A 24805-nucleotide genomic window follows, 5' to 3' on the forward strand; every position below is an offset into this window, starting at 1 on the left:
CACTGGAGACTTGTAAAGTGGCAGCAATGAGTCCAGACCTGAATCCCATAGATCACCTGTGGGGGAGGAGAGATCTCTTGATGGCAGTTTGGAGAAGGCCCCCTTCACATCTCAGGGGGGACCTGGAGCAGTTTGCCAAAGAAGAATGGTCTAAAATTCCAGCAGAGCCTTGTAAGAAACTCATTGCTGGTTACCGGAAGCGGTTGTGTGCAGTTATTGTGTCTAAAGGTTGTGCTAACAAGTATTAGGCTGAGGGGGCCAATACTTTTGTCCGGCCCATTTTTGGGGTTTTGTGTAAAATGATCAATGATTTGACTTTTTTTTTCATTCTCTTTTGTGTTTTTTCATTGCAAGCAAAATAAATGAAGATATTAATACCAAAGAGTTTGTGCTTGCAATCATTTTCTGGAAGAACAAGAGTATTATCTGACAGAATTGCAGGGGGCCAATACTTTTGGCCAACACTGTATATAATAGTGCCAGCCACAATGCATCTATATTAGAGCCAGATAAAGTGTGTATATACAAATATAAATATATATATATATATATATATATATATATATATATATATATATATTTATTTTTTATTTTAATTCTAAAAAACAAAATTGTATATCATTTTGCAATTTTTTTTTCTCCTTGGTTCATGGTTTGTTATGTCTAATATTAGTCATCTGTTCTGCCCCGTGATTATTGGGTTATGTCCTGTATACACATAACGAGTCTTGCGGCCATGCTGTAAGGTATTATTATGAGCTCCATGTTGTGTCTGTGTAAGGTGCGCGTCTCCTCGTGTGACTTACTCCATTGTTTGTCTCTCCTGCAGTCATGTGTCTGTTATGTTCTCAGTGTCAGGCGGCTGCCGCGTCATAGTAATGCAGGTATTTGTCTGTATATGTGCACTACAGAATACTAGAAAGCCTGCACAGGTCACTGCGCTTCTTCCTCTACTGTTCTTATTCACATGCTTACTGCTGATAAATGGAATTGATTTTCAGTTACAGAAAGTTCTGATAAATCTGCCTGGTGTGAATTCATCCCAATACATTCTGCTTTTAAGGGGATCTGTCACCAGCTATATTAGATTCAACCAAACCTAGTTAAGTTTCCCCCTTGTTGACTTATGCCTGGCCCTATATTCGAGTTTTCTGTAGACATATTGATAATTGGCGCACGCACAATACAACTCTGAAGTTTGCCGTCTGAAGCAGGCATATGTTTTATACAGGAACAAAAAAATGTAAAAACACCGCCAATAAACTCATTGCTATACTCTAGCAGTTGTTAGTAATTGGCGTTGCGCCATACGGCCACTTTGTAGGATCACATTGCTAAATTTCAGCAGCTGGCAATAAAGGGTAACTGGTAGTGCACCTACTACCGTTTCGTATGAACTTATTGCAGAACTGTAGCAGTTGACAGTAGAGGGTAAAGGATAATTGGTGGTGCGCCATATTGCCGCTTTGTATGACCGCATTGCTAAACTTCAGTAGCTGGCAATAATTGGTAAAGGATAACTGGTAGTGTGCCATACTACCTTTTGTATAAACGTGAAGAACTACAGCAGTTGACAGTAGTAGGTAAAAGGTAATTGGTCGTGCACCATACTGCTGCTTTGTACAAACTCAATGCTGAACTGCTGCTGTTGGCAGTTATAGGTAAGGCATAATTGATGGTGCATCATACTACAGCTATGTGTAACCCCATTACTGAACTGCAGCAGTTCGATGTAATATGTAAAGGGTAATTCATGGTGCGCCATACTGCCACTTTGTATGACCACATTGCTATACTGCAGCAGTTGGTAGCAGTAGGTAAAGGATAATTGGTTCTATGCCATACTGCTTCTTTGTATAAATACATTGCTAGGCTTCAGCAGCTGGAAGTAATAAGTAAATGGTAATAGGTGGTGCGCCATACTGCTGCTTTGTATGACTGCATTGCTGAATTGCATCAGTTGGCAGTAATAGGTAAAGGGTAATTGGTGCTGCGCCGTACTCCTGCTTTGTAGATATACATTCCTAAACCTCAGAAATTGACAATAATAGGTAAAGCATAACTGGACCATACTACCGCTTTGTACAAACTCATTTCTATATTGCAACAGTTGAAAAGAATAGGTAAAGGGTAATTTGCTATGCACCATACTGCTTCTTTGTATAACCCAATTCCTGAACTGCAGCAGTTGCAAGTAAAGGGTCATTTGCCATGCGCCATACTGCAGCTTTGTATAACCATATTGTTATCCTGCAGCTGTTGTCAGTAATAGGTAAACGGTGGTGCGCCATAATACCGCTTTGTATAAACACAGCCTTATCATAAAGGTGATATTTTGTACAGGCTTCTCATCGAGACTGTGACTGTCATCTGGTACACGAAGTCCTCCTTGTATGTGATTGATGTTTCTGTCGTTCCGGACCTCCAGCCTTGTCCCCCTCCATGTAAGCTGAGGTCACTGGATTTCTATTCCGTCTCCAGCAGTCAGAACAGCCAGCCCTGGCAGCCCTGCTTTTATTACAAGAATGAGAGGCGATAGATGGAAGGTGGATTGTTTCTCCGGACGTAAATCACATTTATCGCCGTGTTGTGGCAGCCAGGCTGAGCTACAAATAAATAAAGCTGTGCTTTACAAAAAGCGCATCAAGCAAAATATTTTTTGGGGGGTAGAGCACAGAAAATCGAAGCTGGTGATACATTGTGCAGGTTCTCTCCGCAGAGACTAACGTGCTCAGGTTCACAAGGACGCTGGGAATAGATTGGAATAGGTTACATTGATTTATCTGTAAAAGTCGCCTCTTATGGTGAATATTACTCTTACTGGTGAATATTAACCCTTCAGTAACTTATTTTTTTCTTATAATTAACTGTATCCAATTAAGACAAGGCTGTAATAACTATATCTTTAGGATAGGTCATCAATATCAGATCAGGAATCCCACCAGTCAGCTGTTTGAAGAAGAGTCCGAGCGCGGCGGTCTCTGCACTACTTACCAAGCACAGAGCCATACGTTGTATAGAGGTCCTCCTTGGTATTGCAGTTCAGCCCCATTCGCATGAAAGGGACTGAACCAAAGATAGGCCAAGTTTGACATTACTGGCTGTACATACCCGATTGCCAGTGTTTCTTAGGACAGCTGATCTGTGTGGGTGCTGAGTGTTGGGCCTCTGTATTAAGGATAGATCTTCAATATTTCAGTCTGTTATTTCTTATACTTGTATAGTGCCATCATATTTGGCAACGCTTTAAAGACTTTGTCAGTCACTGTCTGTAGAGTTCCCGTTGACACTAATCTAGTTTTGCACGCTGCATTCGGATAAATGGAACCATTTCCAAAATTATGTGTAACAACTCCATCCTTAATAAAACCCTCTCCCCTAATTGCTCTTTTTATCTTTTCTGCTTTTAGAGGTCAGATCCGCAGCTTCTTGCTCAATTTTACTATGCAGATGAAGAACTCAACCAAGTGGCTGCAGAGCTGGACAGCCTGGATGGAAGGAAGGACCCTCAGAGGTGTACGCTGCTTGTCAACCAGTTTCGTTCATGCCAGGTGGGTGAATGTAGTCAATTCTGCCCAAATAGTGACCATGCAGTTACTGGAGGCTTTGGGTTGACCCCCTGCTAAATGAGCCCCCCTTTTAATGCATTTTGTCTAATTCATTCAAAGTTTAATGGTACATAAGTGGCTGGCTTGGTTTCCTATTGGTATGGGGATCAGTAAGACTAAGGGGAGCAATTTGGCCCCTTCATTGTTTATCTAGAAAGCACTGGGGCCCCATTAGTCTGACAATTGTTGGGTTGGGATCACCACCAATCATACAGTGATTATCTATCTATCTATCTATCTATCTATCGATCGATCGATCTATCTATCTATCGATCTATCTATCTATCTATCTATCTCTATATCTCGATCTATATCTATCGATCTATCTATCTCTATATCTATCTTTCTAGCTACATATACACACACATACATACATACACACACACACACACACACACACACACACACACACACACATATATCTTCTTTGTGTTCTAGGAGATCAATCATTTCATCCTCCTCCTCCTCCTTCTAAGTTTCCTGTTTGGCTATAAGGCAATTGACTGCAGCAGGAGCCTCTCCCCCTGTCCTATATGCAGTAGAACACAAATATTGTGAAGTCCGGTCCCTTTCTTTGAAGGGTTTTCCTGGATAAATTATTAATGTCCTAGACTAAGCATGGGTCATCAATATCAGATCTTTGGAGGTCTGTCAACTAACACCCTCTTAGATCAACTGTTCTCAGCAGCTGAAACAGAGAGAATGGAGCAGGAAGCAGACAGCGCTGTTCTTTGTGTAGTGGCTGAATTGAGTTACTGCAGCTTAGTTCCAGGTCAGGTAATAGGGAACTGATCTGCAGTACCTAATCTTACCACCATACCAAGAACAGTGCTGTCTGCTTCCTCCTTGGTTTTCTTTGTATCAGCTGCTGAGAACAATTCAACTTATTTAACTTATTAGTGGTGGTGCCACGTGTAGGGTCTCCATGATCTGCAACTGCTGACTTATCTTTAGGATAGGTTGTCCCAGGATATTTTTATCCCAAAAAGCCCCTTTAACCATTTAGCCTCTGAAAAGAGTAGATTAACCCTTCGTTCGTTATTTGTCCGGATAATACAGAAAATACTGGACATTCAGAACAAAATGTTCTACTCTTTCTAGGTTTAATGTTTGTTTACGTGCTCTAGACATCCCTTTTGGTTAGTGTGTACTCGCACAACTGTGGCATGCACTCGGCCATGAAATAGTATGTATGCATCCAAGGGTGCCCTGTTTTCACGGATCTTTCATAGACTTCACTCCATTGAGGGATCCGTGATAATGGCTTGAGTAATAAGCGGGCTCTATTCACGAATCGGTCGCAAAATCCAGCTGTGTGATGGATCTATTATTTTCTATGGGGCCTTGGCTAGCACATGTCCATCAAACCCGGCATGTGAATAAGTACTTACACGGAAAGGACAAATCCTATAGACCTAAGGAGTTTGTTGAATCACGTCTTCAGTACAAGGCAAGCCAAAAAGTTGGGGGCGAGTAGCAGATGTCTCCGCACATCGGCCCATTGGTTGCTTGGGATCTTGCGTATTTGCCGTGTAATTGTTTTCTTAGAAGATGTAAATTTCGGCATATTCTCGATAAATCACAGCGCAGTCAGTGTCATCCGTGGCTACATCAGCCGCTTTGTGCTGTATAACAGCTGCCGGCGGTGGGGGCAACGTGCAGATTTTTACCAGCCCTGCAATTTTTTAATCTTATCATACAAAGTTTCATTGAAAATAATTTACCCTTAGAGGTTGCAAAAGACAACACTAAATGCAAATGAAGTTAGCCAGATGCCAAAGATCTCCCGGGGGCTTTATTATAGAGCTAATTAGAGTCTATAGATGTAAGTATTGCTTGTGTTGTCTTCCTAGTTAAATATGTGCACTGCCAAAAGAATACAGGCCAATAATGTGATAAACTGATGTTTAGGAAGCCGAGGTTTAAGCCATAAAAGAACGCTTTAGTTCCTGCCGAGCGAGATGCGCTTTCATCATTAACCCCCCGCTGTATCCGAGAAGGAGCCGCCGGTAGATCGACTAATGGCTGACATCAGATATGAAGAAAGCGTACGACTACATCAGTGTCAATCATCTACACAACCATGGTGGATTGCTGCGCTTGTTAGTAGGAAGGAAACGGTATAGTTATCAAGGATCAAAGTGCGGCAAGCGTCAGACTCTTCTCCCCTGGCGTTGCGGAATGTTGCGTTACATTTCAGCTGTTGAATATACAAAAACTTTACTTGCTTTTTCCCGGGACTCCAGTGGCAGCAGCTCTAGTCTACTGTATACAGGTCCTTGGGTTGTTTGTGCCGGGTGACCTCTTCACAAATGGCACGTCACATGCAGTTTGTGAAGAGGTCACCGCTGAGGCCTGTGATTTGCTGCAGCACAAATGGGGCATCACTGCTAACATCAGATGGGTGACCTGTATACATAAGACCGGACCTTCTGCCACTGGACACAGGTGAGTTTTTTTTTTTTTTAAGTGAGTATCACTGTTAAACCTTAAAAAGAGAGTTGGACATCCCCTTTTAGTTTCCAAGGTCTGACTAAGGCCTCATGCATCTGATAGTGCAGCCAAGGCTCTTCTGATGCTCTGGCCCGTTCCGAGATTATTGGATCGGAGCTGCACTTGCCCAGCATTTGGCCTGAGATTGAGGCCTAAGATTGATGGAGGCTCTTGAGCAAAAGATTTTGTGAAGGGTCCTGTCATTTACAATATGTGAGTGTTATACTTAAACATTGTACAGACCAGATAGCCAAACATGATAGCCGGGTTCCTTAAAGGCAGTGGTCTCTTCCAGCAGGATAATGCCCCCTTCCATCCTGAAAAAAATGTTTAAGAATGGTTGGGGGAATATGACAAAGAGTTAAAGGTGGTAACTTTGCTTCCAAATTCTTTGTCTTTTGCACCCTCATTTTAAAGGAATGGCAAGAATGCATGTTATTCACTTTAATGGGAACGCCAGAGACAGCGAAACCTAACATCTCCTGGATGTGTGTCCTGCACGGTCTGACCTATTGCTGCAAAACACTCCATCTCCATGATCCGGGCGGGATTCCAGCAATCTGACCCCAACCCATTAACAAGTTACACCCTTTCCTTTGGATAGGGAGATAACCTTCTTACTGGAATACCCCTTTAAAGGATCTTCTGTTACCGTCTTGGTGTTAGATATTGCAGGACTCCATAAGCGGTCTTCTGGAGTCCAGACCCAGATGGGTATGAGTTGTTTTGATGGCATGAGGGGGATCAGTACAATATTAGGCAAATGTAGAAAGTTTTTTTATGTAAGACCTATGTTTGTGCTGCTGGGCCAAATGGAAGGCTCTAGGATCAGGGGGAGTAGAGAAGCTTTAAGACATGGAAGAGGCCAACCACACCCAAATGGGGATGCAGAGTTGCTAGACACCACGTAACCCACAGAAATGGAGTTAGAAAAACCCATGCTTGAGTGGGGGGACACAGGGTATAGGGTCATATCATGAAGGCAGGAAGTGAGAGGAATTATAAGAGTGAGTTTCACAATGCGCAGGGAGTTGCTGTGGGTATTTTTGAGCGATTTGGGAGGTAGTACTGTGGATCCAGACACTACAGAATGAGAAACCTTGGACCTGTCCTAGAGGGCCAGGGGCACGACTTCAGTGGCTTGGAGCTGAGATATACCAGAGTTGCAGACGAAGCTAGAAATTGTTGGACGGCGAGGTCAGGGCAGCACAGGGCAGATCAGCCCAGAAATCAAGGGAAGTAGCTATACAGATGGCTCACCATGCAGAAGAGGGCGCTATCATTCTGGACACACCTACAGGGAAGCAGTCCTGGCTCTTACCACCACCAAGCCTGGCTGAGCCACAGAGCCCCGAGAAAAACTGATACCCCCCCAACCAAGCATCAGCCATCTGCCAAGCCAAAACCCCCAACATGCCCTGAACAAGGCTCAAATAAAAGGAGTCATTGAGAGAGACAAAGAGCGGTACATCGAGGAATGGAGAAGCGCAATAAATAACTCCAAGAAACTCACCGTGTACCAGTCACTGCAAAGAGACTACACCATGGCCACCTACCTGGAGAGAATACGCCACCCCAAACACAGACAGACCCTGAGCCGGTACAGACTGAGCGCCCAAAACCTAGAGATAGAGACGGGGCGACACAGGCAGATGTACAAGCCATGGGAGAACAGACTGTGCCAGCACTGTGACCAAGGGGCCCTAGAAGACGAGACCCACTTCCTGCTACACTGCACCAAATACTCAGCTGTGAGGGCCGTCTAATACCAAAGACTCTCTGCCCACATCCCAGACTCAACATCTGCAGATGAGAAGAGGAAACTCTACATCCTACTGGGAGAAGAAGAGGCCACTGTGGAGATCGCTGCCCAATACGTGTCCAGCTGTCATCAAACAAGAGGAAGATGAGACTCCACGGACTGTTATACCCCAAACCACCCGCCCCACCCCACCGCCCCCATACTCTCCCCCTCGTCTCCAACTCCCCCCCCCCCCCCACACACACACACACTTTACGAGCTTTGGCAATGCCAAATATCCATTCGGTCGTGCCAATAAAGCCGATTTGATTTGATTTGAGTGAGGCCTAAGTATTCAGTGTCTGCCCATCACCGCCTCCCATTAAAAACAAAGGGATGGCGATTCCAGAGGGTTTTGAGACCGAAGACCACCAAAATTCTTCAGTTGAACTATGTCCTAATTTAGGGTACATGCACACAGTGGAAATGGAAGAGAAATTTTCGCCTCAATTTTTTTTTTTTTTTTTTCTTCATTTGATCCCTCCAGTTTTCCAGATGAACGGAGCTGAACATCACTGCAAAATGACATGGTGTGGACATACCCCTAGAATGGCCAACCCTTTTCCACTCTGCTTATCATTTTCACAAGGGAGCAAGAGGTGCCTAACTAAATGGCGCTCTTGAGTCATGTGTGATGTTGTCATGTACCATAACAGACGTGTCCTCTTTAATGATGGGTTATTGACTAATTCAGCTCTGCTCCATGTCTTATAACTAATAGAGCAGCGTGATCACTTGGTGTTCTGCTGTGTCATGCTGCGCTCTCCCGCGACGGAGCTTACCGCTCACTTATCTAATGTTTTTGCTCCATCACCACGGATTATCGATGACTCTCGGAACGGCAGATAATCAATAACCAGGATAATTGTTTATTAATTAGTCCGCAGCAACTTTTCCCGTACGCCCGCCCCTGTTGTTTAGTTGTTGCACGCTCTTAGGTAATAGTCGCTTTTAACGCCTGTCATGGTGATTTGCAGCGATCGCTAATTACATGGGAAAGCCTGAAGCGTGCAGCGAGCTTCTTCTCCAGACCTAATGAGCTGTACAATGTGCTGCTGTCTCCCTGCAATGTGCGCTCGCCTCTTTCCTGCAAACCCTGCAATGCCAATAAATCTCCTCCCCCTTCGCCAGCGAGAGGAGATCCAGGGGACGGATCGCTAAATATACACGCAATTTGCATTTCTCCGAGCTTCACATGATAAATCTTTATATTAGTCAATAAATGCAGGAAATGGCTCTTCAGCCGTCGCGGCTCGCTTGATTTATCCTGCCCAAACGCCATCCTTTAAAAAATTTACACACAAAAGTTGGTTATTTAAAAAAAAATTTAATAAATAAAAATTTCTGAACTCCTGCTACCCGGTGATTTATGGCACACGTCAGTCAGCAATTTAGAGCGTATATTTCCCCGGTGAGACAGGCCGTAAAGCGATCAGGTTGTTTGATTATTAATACGTTCCCTGGGACGTTATTCAGATGTGATTACGCATAGGACAGCTTGCTTTGTTGTAGGATTGTCAGTCATGGCAGCGGCAAAGGGCTGGGACGTGGCCATAAACATGACGAATAGGACTGACTTGATTATTGGGTATCAATTGTGGCAAGTACATTTGTGGCCCTTAAAATTTCGGCATTAACGCTGTAACTATATTGAGTAATAATTCCATTTATAATTCCTTTATTATATAAGGGAATTTAATTTTGACTCCTCAGTTACAACCCCTTTCAGAATTGCGGCCACTGAATGATCACCATATTGATCAAGGTCCCATTTGTCCCGCCCCTATCAGATCACATTGCTGGAGAAAGACACTGCCAGCAATGCAATTCTCCCACAGCGGCCACTTCAGGAGATATGGGGTATTACAACTATTCCATTGAATTGCAGATGTCTTCTGTATATCATCTAGCAAAGGTGGCTGGATAGTATAACTGCTGCAGGGTCCAGGTGTTGGATCCCACCGATTGATACTGATGACCTATGGCTAGGTCATCTGCCTCAAAAATATCTGAGACCCCTTTAACACCTTTTTAAAAAATTAATAAAAATAAGAATAAAGAAATTGTGATTGTGAACATAGACTTTGAATTTCCTAAGCCCAAAATCTGTTAAGGAGATATATATATATATATATATATATATATATATATACATATATATATATATATATATATATATATATATATATATGTATATAAACACGGGAAATGTTGCAGAAATTTTTGGATCTTGAAATCGGTTCCATTATCCATTAGAATGGGGCAGTTTAGGTGGGAAGTTTTTGCAAACGACATTCAGTCTCCAGCCTGGTTTACATCTGTGTTCAGGTTTTCGTTTGGGGAGTCCGATTGGAGACCCCCCGAACGGAAACCTATCCCCATAAAAAAGCGGTTACCTTAGGAAATCTGCGGACCCCATAGACTGTAATGGGGTCCGTGTGGTTTGCACAATAAAAATGCGGAGAGAAAAGTGCTGCTTGCAGGCCTTTTCTCACAGATAGGGGAACGTAAGTTTCTGCAGCAAATGTGTGAAGTGTGAATATTGCCTGAGAGTGCCAGTACACAGTGCACCCGATTTACAGTAATTGCTTACGGATTTTTCGTACTTGTTGCTGGAAACTATACAAAGTACATGTATGGCTTGACAATTGGTGGTAATCTACTTGCTCTGGCGCAGCTAATATGGCCTTGTCTCACATTTATAGTACTAACGTTATATGGCAGGGGGCCTTTTGTCCCCTCAGGCCCTAGTTCTTGGTGTGCCTGTTACCTCTGTCACCCCTATAGCTACCCCTCTGCTTCTCGGCATAGCCTCTGTTTGTGTGCATTTGCAAGGAATCCATTCTGAGCTTGTTAATTATTGCAAAAGAAATGGCTCAATAGAAGTTAATTCAGTAGAGTTAAATGGGAAAGCCGGACCATTAACTCTGTAAGTGCCCATCTGACCAGCGGCAGACCCTATTCAGGTATGGCTGATTGTAGTCAGGTAGTCATCTCATATTGCTCAGTCACCCCTAATTACACGTGAAATAAGACTATTACAGTCCCTGGACAATTGCATTTCCTTTATTGGATCTAGTCTAGCCGTACTTTATCCCCTACTTGTATGGGAAACCTTATACTGCCATCCAGTGGTGGAGTATTGGGTGGTGCACATTTTTGTGCCCTAAACCGTTTTAGCAGTGCTAATACTCAATACAGGATTGTAACATAACAGACCGTCAATATCAATCACACTGTAGTCCAATCTGTATTGAATTGCTCAACAGTGTGAACAGTGCACAAAATTCAACGGAGTCCGGTACTGACTAAGCAAGATTTTGTTGCCTGACTGCTGTGAAATTTGGTAATCTGGTTACCCCTGCTAGAGAATATATATAACGTAGAAGAATGTGTCATGAATGTCTCTGTATTTTTGGGAAGGGGGGGGAAGGTTCTCTTACTGCAATCATGCTGGAACATTTCTATGACTCCTATAGAAATTAATGGAGAGAACTCAGTCCAATTCCTTGTTCGTGCCCCTCCTAGGTCACCTGAATCAATCTATCTGCAGGGCTGGGTTGATATGGCCTAATAGTGATGTTTTAAAAAATTTTTATTCAAATAAATTTTTTTAAAAAAATATTTTTTAATTTTTTTCTACTTAGGACAATGTTCTGAATATCATCAACCAGATAATGGAGGAGTGCATACAGCATGAGCGGGCTAACCGGGATTTTTGTGTAAAATTTCCTGAAGAAATTCGCCACGATAATCTCGCTGGACAGCTCTGGTTTGGCGCAGAGGTAAGGCGTCCCTATACTTGTTTCTTGCTTAAATAACTGCTATAGAAGGCGGATGGTTATTTACAAGCTGTGGAGCATAGCGGACCATGTAACCGCTTGCAATAAAGGGCCCTTTAAATCTACAGTCTGTATCACAATTTTTGGCAAACATGGTTGCCAGTGATGATGTTTTATGGCCCTATTGGTTGTGGGCTGTGATCTCCCCGCACATGACTGGGGCATCACATGACCTATTATTTCAGAGCGATTGAAGTCCCACCCCCAAGGAGCTGCCATGTATTATAAGCAATGTGGACATCACAGCATTTGTTTGTCTAGAATAAAACTCTCTTCAGATGGGCACATTGTGCCAAGGATACTTTTGCTCTGCTGAATCATACAACAACTAGGTCTATGGAACCATGGTGGGGCGGTTTTAAACACAAGTACAATACACCTACATGATGAGGGAGTAAGGCTTGCCATTGCATTAAATGTAATAATAATGCTAAGAAAAATTATACTAATAGGGACCTATTTATAATAATAATAGTGGTATAGTATAATATAATAATACATCTCTGTTCACATGAAACTTGAGCATTCTATTAGAGGCCTGACGTTTATCTCAAAGAAAAGCGTGGTTGATTAATATTTTCTATACAGTAAAAAAATGAATAAATAAAAATATACGTCTATATACTGGTCCCGCAGTGCAAAAGGTCACTCTTGTCTTCCATCCGTGAATGGAACATTGACAATATGTTTGACGTCTACTCTGGGAGATTTGCCCAGTGGATATGGAAACTGTAAGGTTCAAACATAATATGTCCATAGCCTGCTATAGTAATATAATAAAGTATACCATAACCGTAATATAGGAATAGAAGTATTAGAATAAGGGGATAATATAGTAATATATGAGTTGTATAGAGAAATTGTAGAAATACTATAGTAAAATAGTCATAGAATTATGCTAGACTTATGATACTTTATTAATATAGTAATGTAATAATCGTATAACAGGAGTAGTATAGCAAAAAAAAGTAGTAACACTATAGTAAAGTATCATTATTTTGTAGTAAGATAATGATATTTAAGTGCTATAACTATTTAGTAAGAAAATATAGCAATATAATTGTATTAGAGTAGTATAATAAAAGTTATACAATATTATAATATACTTCTACAGGATAATATGCTATAGTATGGTAGTAATATAATTATACTAGCCTCTGCCCGTGACTTCGTCTGCATGTTATTGGCGTCGATGATCCGTCTATATTCAGCAAAATCATGCCGACGATAGTTTGCCTGCTCCGGCATTTTGGCAGCTCTCAAGCTGTCCTGCTGCTGAACTTGTGCCTCACACGGTGCCTGTGATTGTTCCGGCATCTCAGCAGCTCGGTGAGACACCATATAATGAGCGTGTTTTTGGCGTCAATGATCCTCGTCAGCTCCGCTTGTGGAGAAGTCTGTTGACTTTTGGCTACCTTCATAGCTCTCGTTGTTTTAGAATTTTGCAACAAACTTGATTTTCTTTTTCCCCGGAATGGGGATTAAAGGTGTTTTCCCATCCTGTATGTCAGCACTGCCTGGAGCAGATCAGATAATATGCAAATGAACGTACACAATGGACTGAGGGTTAGCCAGTGAGATAACAGACCTGGCTTTATCAGAAGCTGAGATAAGCTGCTGCAAGAGCAGTGTAATATAGTATGTGAACATAAATTCATAACAGTCGTGAAGCCATGTCATTTACCAAGATAAAAGGTAGCCTAAGTGTTATTCGAGGTGACAAACTATCTGTGTGCCAAATTTCATCCATTATCTGTTCAGACATTTTTGAGTGATTAAAGAGGACCTTTCACCATATCCGGGCACAGGCAGTGTTATATACTGCCGGAAAGATGACAGTGCGCTGAGTTCAGCACACTGTCGGCTTTCCTGATCTGTGCCCGGTGTGAAGAGTTTACGGTCCGGTACCGTAGCTCTTCTATGGTCAGAAGGGCGTTTCTGACCATTAGCCAGAGACGTCCTTCTGCCTCGCGGCGCCTATCACGCTGTGCTGTGGAGCAGGGAGGAACGCCCCCTCCATCTGCTCACACAGCTCGTCCATAGACGAGTATTATCAGGGAGGGGGCATTCCTCCCCGCCCCACAGCACAGCGCGATAGGCGCCGCGAGGCAGAAGGACGTCTCTGGCTAATGGTCAGAAACGCCCTTCTGACCATAGAAGAGCTACGGTACCGGACCGTAAACTCTTCACACCGGGCACAGATCGGGAAAGCCGACAGTGCGCTGAATTCAGCGCACTGTCAGCTTTCCGGCAGTATATAACACTGCATGTGCCCAGATATGGTGAAAGGTCCTCTTTAAGGAAGAAACACACAAACTTTCACATTTATAATATTAGTAATTAGGAGTAGGATAGGATAAGAGTAATATTGTAGTAAGACAACATAGCAATATAATAATTATATAGTATAATAGGATAGTAAAAATATAATATTATAGTGAAATAGTAATATAACTATAATTAATTAGAGTAATAATATTGTTGTAAGACCCGATTCACATCTGCATTTGGGTTTCCCTTCGGGGAGTCCGCTTGGGAACCTCTCGAATGGAAACTTCTATGCATTAAAAAGCGATTACCCAAGGAAAACCGCAAATCCCATAGACCCTATATAATGGGGTCCGTGTGGTTTCCATACAGACACCATTATAGTTTATGGGGTCTGCTGGTTTCCTTAGGTAACCGCTTTTTAATGTATATAGGTTTCCATTCGGGGGTTCCCCAAGTGGACTTCCCGAATTGAAACTTGAATGCAGATGTGAACCCGGTCTAAGATAATTATTTGGTGTAATATTATAGGAAAAGTACAATATAGAAGGATAGTAACATAATATAGTAATATGTAGTATAATAAAAGTATTATAATAACATATATATATATATATATTTAGTAAGATAGCCGTATATTTGAGTAATATAATATTGTAGTCAGACAATATAGTAATTATATGATGTAAAAGTATAATATATTAAGATACAGTAATATCCTATCCTACTAATATTAAAAATGTGAAAGTTTGTGTGTTTGGATGTTAGTTCCTCAATCACGCAAAAACAGCTGAATGGATTTGAATGAAATTTGGCACACAGATAGTTTGTAACCTCGATTAAAATATAAGCTACTTTTTATCCCGGTGAATGACATGGCTTCATGACTGTTATGAATTTATGTTCATATACTATATTGCACTGCTCTTATCTCAGCTTCTGAGAAAGCCAGGGCTGTTATCTCTCTGTGTCAACACACACTAACCCTTAGTGTACATGCATTTGCATATTATCTGATCTCCTCCAGGCACTGATGACAAACTGACACGCAAACACCTTTAATCTAAATTGGCAGTTTGCCTATTTTCAACATGCCTGGAAAAAGGAAATCTAATTTGTCACAAACAACGACAGCTATGAAGGAGCCAGAAGTCACAGATTTCTCCTCAAGCAGAGCTCATGGGGATCATCAATGCCAACATCACGCTCATAATATGTGTCCCAGCTAGCTGCTGAGATACCAAGACAATCAAGGGCACAGCTAGAGGAATGAGTTCAGCGGCAGACCAGCTTGACAACTGCCGAAACGCTGCAGCAGGCGGATCATCAACACCAACAACCCACAGACGAAGTCGCGGGCAGAAGCTAGTAGTATAATATAAAAGTATAATACTGTAGTAAGATATTTATACACTATTGCAATAAGTAAATTTAGTAATATTAATGTAAGAGTAATATTATAATACTGTGGGATAATAATAAATATATTCTAACCATAATATATAATACTGTATAATACTGATAGCCGTAATACTATAGTAACACAATAATATAGTGATATAACAGATATGGTAGCGTAATACAGTTTTATATATAGTTGTTCTCTTTTTGTATTGATCTATAATAGAAAACAGGCTTTTTTTAAGATAATAATATTACAAGAAAAACAAGTAGAAAATTGCCTTGACAGTAAACAATATAAATAAATTATTCATGTGTTTCTTCCCGATCTCATATTTCCCCCAGTAATTTCGTGCTGTGGAGCTGATGTTTTACTGCCTGTACAGCTCTATTTCACATAAGAAAGATGACACTAATTTTAAGTGTGTTTTTGGTCTGTCGGGACGGGCACTTTCGGAGCAGAATAAAAAATGTTGCCGGTCTTAGGATTTTCTTTGGATAGATCTGAACTTTTACTCGTTTTTTACACAGGTGCTTTATAAAACAGCATGTTAGCGGGGGGGCTCCCACCTTCAACCTTTATTGCCAGCGATTCACTGTTACTGCTTTTCTTGGAAAGGTGGCCTTGTGTTGCAACTCACTTGTTCATATAACTCTGGAAAAGTAGCAAACATTGCTGTCTCTCCATTCACTTCTATAGGGAAAGCAACCACCAATAACAGGGATTGTGTCTTCTCCGCGCCGCCGTTCGGTATAAATCCTGGTTTTCTTCGGTATGCAAATGAGTTCTCTCGCAGCACTGGGGGCGGTCCCCAGCACTCAAACAGCACAGGAGGTGTCCCCAATGCTGCGAGAGAACTCTCCAGCGCCGCCTCTATCTTCGCCTAGAACGGCCTCTCCCTGCATCTTCTTCCGGCGCTGGCTTTAAACTTCTAGGCATGCGCAGTTGGCTCTCCCATTGGGCAGAACCGATTGCGCATGCCCACAGCCATTTTCATGTAGTCGCTTACCCCAGCTTACTGTGTAAGCAGCCGCAAGAAAATGGCCGCGGGCATGCGCAGTCGGCTCTTCTCGAAGTTTGACGGCATAGCTGACTGCGCATGCTTAGAAGTTTGAAGCCAGAACGGGAAGAAGACGCAGGGAGAGGCTGTTCCAGGCGAAGATAGAGGCGGCACTGGAGAGTTCTCTCACACCATTGGGGACCGCCCCCAGTGCTGCGAGTGAACTCATTTGCATACAGAAGAAAACTGGGATTTCTACCGAACGGCGGCGCGGAGAAGACATCTAAAGGTAGGAGAAGAGTAGCCTTTCTTAAGGCTATTCCTACATGTTAGGGAGAAAAAATAGAATTTTAATGATTGAATCCCTTTAAAATCAGCTCCAACTTCCACATGTAACCAGCTTCCATTGCTTTAGTGGGAAGCACTGATTTTTTTTTTCCGATGTAGCTGATCAGTCTGTAGTAGATACTGCCTGATAACGCCTATTAAAGTGAAGGGGAGGCGGAAAAATACAGTGCGATAGGTGCGGAATGCCCAAATTCCTGAAGCTGAATTTTTCAGTTAGGAAAAATTCCACCACTTAGTCTGCATATACCAGAAATGTTGAAGGTGAGAATTGAGGGAGCACCACTTTAAAGGCTATGTGTTACCAGAAAATTACTTAAAGAAGAAATATATATCCTTGTACCGTGTTAGCCAGTGGATATGAAATGAAAGAAATTTTCTGAGAGAAGTCCTCAGTAGTTGATACCTTTTTTAATGCCTAATTGAAAAAGTTTTTTGATGACATATCGAGCTTTCGGGACTACTATAAAGGTCCCTTCATCCTGATGAAGGGACCTTTATAGTAGTCCCGAAAGCTCGATATGTCATCAAAAAACTTTTTCAATTAGGCATTAAAAAAGGTATCAACTACTGAGGACTTCTCTCAGAAAATTTCTTTCAGAAAATTACTTAAAATAGTTTTTATGTTTAATTTTTATACATATATATTTTTTTAAAAAATTTCATGTCCGTATCTATATTTTTTTTAAAAGTACTGTATCCTGCGATTTTTCGCTTTGGCCACTAAGGTTTTTTTTGAAAAATGTAGCTACATTTTTAAATCCCCTTTAAGGTTACATGGTTAATCCCAAGAGCTTGTGAATGCGGAGTTCTTTCCTCATGTTGCCTCCTATTAGTATTTTAGTGTTTGATGCCCCTTGTCATTCCTCTGTTAACCCTTGTCTCTCCCACCAGTGCTTGGCTGCCGGTTCAATCATCATGAACCGAGAGATTGAGAGCATGGCCATGAGACCGCTGGCAAAAGACCTCACCAAAAGCCTCGAGGAAGTTCGCAATATCATCAGAGACCAGGCCCTCAGGGATCTGAATATCTACACTGAAAAAATGAAAGACTCACTGCGGCACTTTGATGTTCTCTTTGCAGAGTTTGAACTAAGGTAAGTCATCACAATGACAACCTGTATTTTCAGATTTCTCTTCTTATATATCATAAGTAGAGATGAGCGAGTAGTATTCGATCCAGTAGGTATTCGATCAAATACTATGGTATTTGAAATATTCGTACCCGATCGAATACTACTAGCTATTCGCAGTAAATATTCGATTCAGAACCAGCGTTGATTGGCCAAATGCTATACAGTGTATAGCATTCGGCATTATCAACGCTTGTCCTGCAGTGGGCTCGTCCTTGCTAATCAGGAGAGCTAGCAGCTTGCTGTTACGAGGGAGCTCACTTTTTCTCATAGGAATGCATTGACCAGTGTTGATTGGCCAGTGTACAGCATTCGGCCAATCAATGCTGGTTCTGCCGGAGGCTCGTCTGTGAGGAGGCGGAGTCTAAAATCGGACCACAATGGAAACTGCTGTGGTCAAATCTTAGACTCCGCCTCCTCACAGACAAGCCTCTGGCAGAACCAGGGTTGATTGGCTGAGTGCTGTACACTGTCCAATCAACACTGGTCAATGCATTCCTATGAGAAAAAAGTCAGCTCGCTCGTAACAGCAAGCTGCCAGCTCTCCTGACTAGCAAGGACGAGTCTGCTGCAGAACCAGCGTTGATTTGCCACAGGCTTGTCTTTGCTAGTCGGGAGAGCTGGCAGCTTGCGGTTACGAGGGAGCTTACTTTTTATCAGTGCAACTGCAAGCGCTGTGCAGTTAAAACGCAGGGACCTCATAGACTATAATGGGGTCCGTGCGCTTTAACTGCACAGCGCTCCTCCTAAACACTCTCCTCCTGCTCCTCATGGACTTGGTGACTCTCCTTTAATCGAATAGTGGTTTCCCCTGAAATTAGCATTTTTTCCCATAGACTATAATGGGATTCGATATTCGATCAAGTAGTTGAATATTGAGGCTCTACTCGAAACGAATATCGAATCTCGAATATTTAACTGTTCGCTCATCTCTAGTCATAAGCCAAGAAGATCATAAAAAGAACAGTGTAAAGGGTTAAAGAGGACGGGTCACCTCTCCTGTCATGTCTATTTTAGTAAATAATTTATTTACAAAGTAAAATAACAATTCTTAGAACTCTTCATTGTGAGTCACTCTGTTAATCCTCCTGGAAATTTGTGAATAATTTACAGTTCTGACTGAGAGTGTATCTTAACAGTGTCCAACCTGTGCTGACCGTATCAGACTACCTTGCGATACAGTCCAGCCCAGTTATTCATTTATTGATATACTTCTAGTAGGAATATCATGATTCTAATCATTAAACATCTTTTTGTAACTGAATAGCTCAGGTGAATATAAGAAACTTTGTATCATATCCTATTAAAGAAATCTAAAGAGTTACTTCTTACATAGAAATCTATGGAGAGGGGAGGAGGAGGCTGAGAAAGACACACTCTGCTATACTGTAAGAGAGGGTGCTCTTTTGACACCACTATATCTTTCAAGATAAAGCTCTACCATTGTGCAGATTGCTGCAATAAATCATTCACCATCCTCCTCCTTTCTCCATAGACTTCTATGTGTAAGGATGGATACAGATAAGGGTGCTTGTAGAAATAAGAATCCGTAAAAGGAAGATGGAGGATAGCAGCCTGATAAATGAAGAAGGAAACAGATTTGTTTAATAAGATATATTACAAAGTTTCTTATATTCACCGGGACTAAAGCCACATTTCATAAATGAATAGTCCAGGTGAATATAAGAAGCTTTATCATATATCTTATTAAAGAAATAGGTTTCCTTTTCCAATTGTCGGACTGTTTTCCTCTTTCTTCCCTTCACTCTCTTTTTCTGTAATAGCGCCTTTATCCATATTCAGCCTCACACACAGAAATCTACGGAGAAGGGAGGAGGAGGAGGTGGCTATTAATTGATTTATTATTAGAGCCTTATCTTGAAAATATGGTGGTGTCAAGAGCTCCCTCACTCATTGTGTAGCAGAGTGTGTCTTTCTCAGTAGCCATCTCCTCTCCGTAGACTTCTATTTAAGAAGTAACTCAGCCTGATAAGTGCAGTTGGAAATATATTTCTTTAAGGAACTATGTAATATATCTTATTCTAATCACCTGTACTATTCATTTATGAAATGTGGTTTTATAATTGGAGGTGCACTTTAAATGAGGAGGTGAGGTATGTATATCCGCTATACAACGACTGAAAGAAAGCTTTATAGCAAACATGAAGCACCGCTATTAATTCAATTCTATTGTGAGATTCTGTCCTTTTTCCTTGAAGCAGCCCCCTAAAGTATCTGATCATAGATAATCCTGCTGCCAAGATCTTGAGCGATCAACTGTTAACTGTGGAGGAATCTGACAGCACCACCACAGGTGAAATGAGGAATTACACGCTGTCTATTGAAATCAGTCAGCTGTGTGTAGTGCCCAAACCTAAGGGTCCTCCATAAGGAACTCTTCCCCATCACAGGGAGATACTAAGGTTTTCTAATCCACTATCCAATCCAATATCTTTAATGTTTTTGTCCAACCCTCTCTAGATTTTTATAAATTTTCACATGAACATCTGCAAATTATTTCCATTTTTTTCTTAATTTATCATTTCTTTAGCACAGTAGAAAATATCCAGGTGTAAAATGACTTCCTTATTAACAGCTCAATGGCATTTCACACACTAAAAATATCACAGCAGTGCATGTCGCCTGTAGCTCTTATTGTTGGGATGTAAAGTAAAAAAAAGTTACAAAAATGGATTATCCTGCTAATATTATAAATGTGAAAGTTTGCGTGTTTGGATGTTTGTTCCTCGATCATGCAAAAAAGGCTGAACGGATTTAGATTAAATTTGGCACATAGATAGTTTGTAACCTCAATTAACACACAGGCTACTTTTTATCCCGGTAAATGACACAGCTTCACGACTGTTATGAATTTATGGTCACATACTATATTATACTGCTCTTGCAGCAGCCTTATCTCAGGTTCTGATAAAGCTATGTCTGTTATCTCTCTATGTAAACACTCAGCTAACCCTCAGTCCATTGTGTACAAGCATCTGTATATTATCTGATCTTCTCCAGGCAGTGCTGACACACTGGATGGGAAAACATTTTTAATCCAAATTGGCAGTTTGCCAATTTTAAACATGCCGGGGAAAAAGAAAATCTAATTTGTCGGAAAATTCTAAAACAACGAGAGCTATGAAGGAGCCAGAAGTCACAGAGTTCTCCTCAAGCGGAGCTCAGGGGGATCATCAATGCCAACAACACACTCATTATATGGTGTCCCAGTGAGCTGCTGAGATGCCGGAACAATGACAGGCACGGTGCGAGGAACGAGTTCAGTGGCAGGCCAGCTTGAGAGCTGTGGAAATGCTGGAGCAGACGGATCATCAACGCCAACAACACACTCATTATATGGCGTTCCAGCGAGCTGCTGAGATACCGGAACAATCACAGACACAGCGTGAGGAACAAGTTCAGCATCAGGACAGCTTGACGGCTGCTGAAACGCTGGAGCAGGCAAACCATCAACGGCAACGATTTGCTGAATATAGGTAGATCGACACCAACAACGCGCAGACGAAGTCGCGGGCAGAGGCTAGTATCCATATAATTGCTTATGGATAGTCCCTTCTCTTATTTCTTAGTTCTTATTAAACATATTCTAGGATTTCTGACTCTTTAACCGAAACAGAACATCAAACCGGATAACCGATGTGATTGAGTGCTTATTTTTCTACGTCCTGCTGCAATCTCTGCCTTCCATTGAAAAGAATGGGAATCAGAGTCAAGGTGGAATCTGCTGATGATGATTTGGGAACAGTTAAATTCCTACATGTGAATAGTAGTTCTGGTGCCATATGATGGGGTTCTTACTGTCCTGTCTGTAATATTTCCAAAATTATCACCTTTTGAAAACACTGGTGGGATTGGGATATTTAGGTGATATCTCCGGAAATAATACAGCTAGAACTGCGAAGTCACATCTTTCATATGACACCAGAACCACTGCTTTAGGTTTTATATAACTCTCGCCAGGCTCAGCTTCTATATATTATACAAGAACATGGTCTCCAGTGAAAGTTGGTGTACAGGTTTCTGATGACAGTAGTGGATTGTAACACAGGATTTCACAGATAGGAGCCAAAAATCACTTAATAAAGTATATTACAAGGTTTATTAATGACACTTGCTGCCAGAAAATCAGAAGTTGCTCCAAAGTTTAGATACACTTTGAGAAAGTCTTCAATAAAATAATCTTTTAATAGATCCTTCAAATTAATTTACTCATCCTGCACTTCAGGTGGTCTTACAACCCTATATGATTATAATGCCTGTGTTTGGATATTGGATCTGTATTCACTTACCTCTGTGTCTGTTCTCTTTGCAGCTATGTGTCTGCGATGGTACCTGTGAAATCCCCAAAAGAGTACTATGTGCAGCAGGAAGTCATTGTCCTTTTCTGTGAAACTGTTGAAAGGTAAGCATCCTCAGGATGGGAGTACCAAATTATCTCTCTTGATGGAGAATTTATGTCTGTTCACTGGAAGTTGGTCCTTTGGGACCTCAATGTTCTTGGGGATTGGACCCCAGAGTATCCTGATAGCCGTGGACACTTCTCCATCAGTCCCACAGAAGTGTAAGGAGTGACGATCACACACGCTGACTACCACTCAATTCACACAGGGGACTCTACGACCCCCTTACTTATAATTGATGGAGTCCCAGAGAGGAGACTCCCAGTGACCACAAACATATTCTCTATCCTTTTAAAGGGAGTTTTCCAGAACCTATCAATTGATGGCCAATTATTAAGACAGGTCGTCAATTAAAAGGGGCTCTATCAGCAAAATTATGCTGTATGAGCCCTACATATGCGTGAATAGCCTATTCAGGCACCGCTAATCTTATTTTAAACCTCCCCCCCCCCCCCCCGTTTTAAAATAAAACCAAAAAACATATTTGTAAATCATACCTATCGTGCATATTTTTAATGCACTAGAGGTGTGCACCAAAATATTACCAAAAATTTTGCTAAACGTGACAGCTGGTCTTTCCTCCAGTGACCCCACCTTATTAGGCAGACACCCCAGTACCATCACTGATAACATTTCTTGCTTTGCCCTCCTTATTATTCGGTCTGCTGATCCCATGCCAGGGAGACTCGGCGTTTCTAAGGACATTAAGTCAAGCCCCTGTATGTAGAATTTGCTTGGGTCAAGCAAAGTAAATTGCCTCTCCGGTTGACGATAAGAACACGTCGACTACTGATTCTTCAGACATAAGCCCTTCATTAAAATTCTGCTTGTAGAAGAAGAAAGAACCATTACAGGAATTGTCCGAATGTAAAGCGGCATTATCGTCCGCTGGTTAATACATCGAGCTGACCTGTAGATTTATCAAATCCGCAATGTATAAGGCGGCTTGTGCTGCAGCTGTAATTGAATTATTTCCTGGCAGAAAAGCTGATTTACATGTTCACGCTCCCCATGTTATACATTCAGCCAGATAGGAAATAGGTTTAATCCTTTTATAGCTGAATGGCGCTTATGTTACGACAGCTCAGCTGCGCACACTTTTTAGGATCTTTGAACAGTTCTGCAACCTCTTCACTATTTATCAAGCACAGTGCCATTCATCGTTTAGTGGTTGCGCCTGGTATTACAGCTTGGCCCCATTTACTTGAATGGGACTGAGCAGCATGTGACTGATAAATGTGATGTCACTGGTCTGTAAAGCAGAAGCGGCGATCTCCTAAGCACCACTCCGACATCTGGGAGCATATCGGCAAAGTTGACCATGTGCTGAATTCTGTTTTCTAGCGATATAAAATACCGCCGGGGACGTGAAAGGTCCTGTTAATATGCAAATGTATTCTGCATCGGATTCACTCACTGTAATGGGACAGATTGGGTGCAAAGTATTTACCGTTTGACCTCGTTTCCATTAGACAGAATAGCGTAGTAGACGGGTCCTCCGAGCAGTATATATTGTCTAACCCCTTGTGTTCTCTATACTCTTCTGTACAGAGCCTTAAAGCTTGGATACCTCACTCAAGACATGATTGATGATTATGAACCAGCATTAATGTTTACAATCCCACGACTAGCTATCGTATGGTAAGTCGGCTGCTTTTTGTGCTTCACACGTCTCAAGTTGTGAGTGGCCTCAATTTCTTTAATCTCCACTTATGTTATCCATCCTCCAAAAAATGTCTGCAAATACATCCACAGCAGTGCTAAATACTTACTGTTCCCATGTACATTCTTTTGAATTTATTTTACTTGCTGCTCCTTGTCTCACTGTTATTTACATGTAGTGAATCTGTGGACAAACTACCTTTCCCATGATTCACCTTCCTACTCTCACTCTCTGTGTGCTTGTCCCTTCTTCACGTTCTGCAAAGAACAAAGTAGTCAGCGGCACTACTGCGACAGCACTCGTATTCACAATCTTGTGTCAGTATTGGCAAATCTTCCGGCTGCAACAGCCAAAAAACCATGGAATAAATTAAATCCCAGGATGGTGCTCACTGTGAAAAAACCTAGACAGGCAGTGACATATGTGAAATGTAGAAAACAGGGCACTCACCCGCCACGGGATACATAAAACATTCGTTTTTATTTCATCCTCTTTAAAAAAAAAAAAAAAAAAAAAAAAGGTCAAACCTTGACCATCAAACCTGACCATTCGTCAGGGAAGCCTGACGAAGTGCACTAAGCACGAAACGATCGTCGCTGTTTGTTTCTTTGCATCATTCCGTCTTCTGTACCCCGATGGTCAAGGTTTGACCTTTTTTTTTTTTTTTTTTTTTAAAAGAGGATGAAATAAAAACGAATGTTTTATGTATCCCGTGACGGGTGAGTGCCCTTTTTTCTACATTTCACATATGTCACTGCCTTCTTCACGTTCCCTTGCAGTAAAATCACAGGTAAAAAAAAAAAATCTCACATCCAAGGTCATGTGCTGC

At 41.7% G+C, this 24805-nt stretch overlaps 1 protein-coding gene across 2 annotated transcripts in view; it reads left to right on the forward strand.

The window, feature by feature from the left end:
• ZFYVE28 (zinc finger FYVE-type containing 28) overlaps positions 1–24805 on the forward strand; it is a 134513-nt gene that overhangs the window by 71110 nt on the left and 38598 nt on the right. For both annotated transcript variants that reach the window (XM_075261114.1, XM_075261115.1), the window contains exons 2-6: positions 3411–3551; positions 11550–11687; positions 17654–17856; positions 22226–22315; positions 23865–23954. In XM_075261114.1, the coding sequence (XP_075117215.1) occupies positions 3411–3551; positions 11550–11687; positions 17654–17856; positions 22226–22315; positions 23865–23954 (662 nt within the window). The remainder of the gene's footprint in view (positions 1–3410; positions 3552–11549; positions 11688–17653; positions 17857–22225; positions 22316–23864; positions 23955–24805) is intronic.

Source organism: Leptodactylus fuscus, chromosome 1, assembly GCF_031893055.1.
Source record: "Leptodactylus fuscus isolate aLepFus1 chromosome 1, aLepFus1.hap2, whole genome shotgun sequence".
NCBI classification, from domain to species: domain Eukaryota; kingdom Metazoa; phylum Chordata; class Amphibia; order Anura; family Leptodactylidae; genus Leptodactylus; species Leptodactylus fuscus.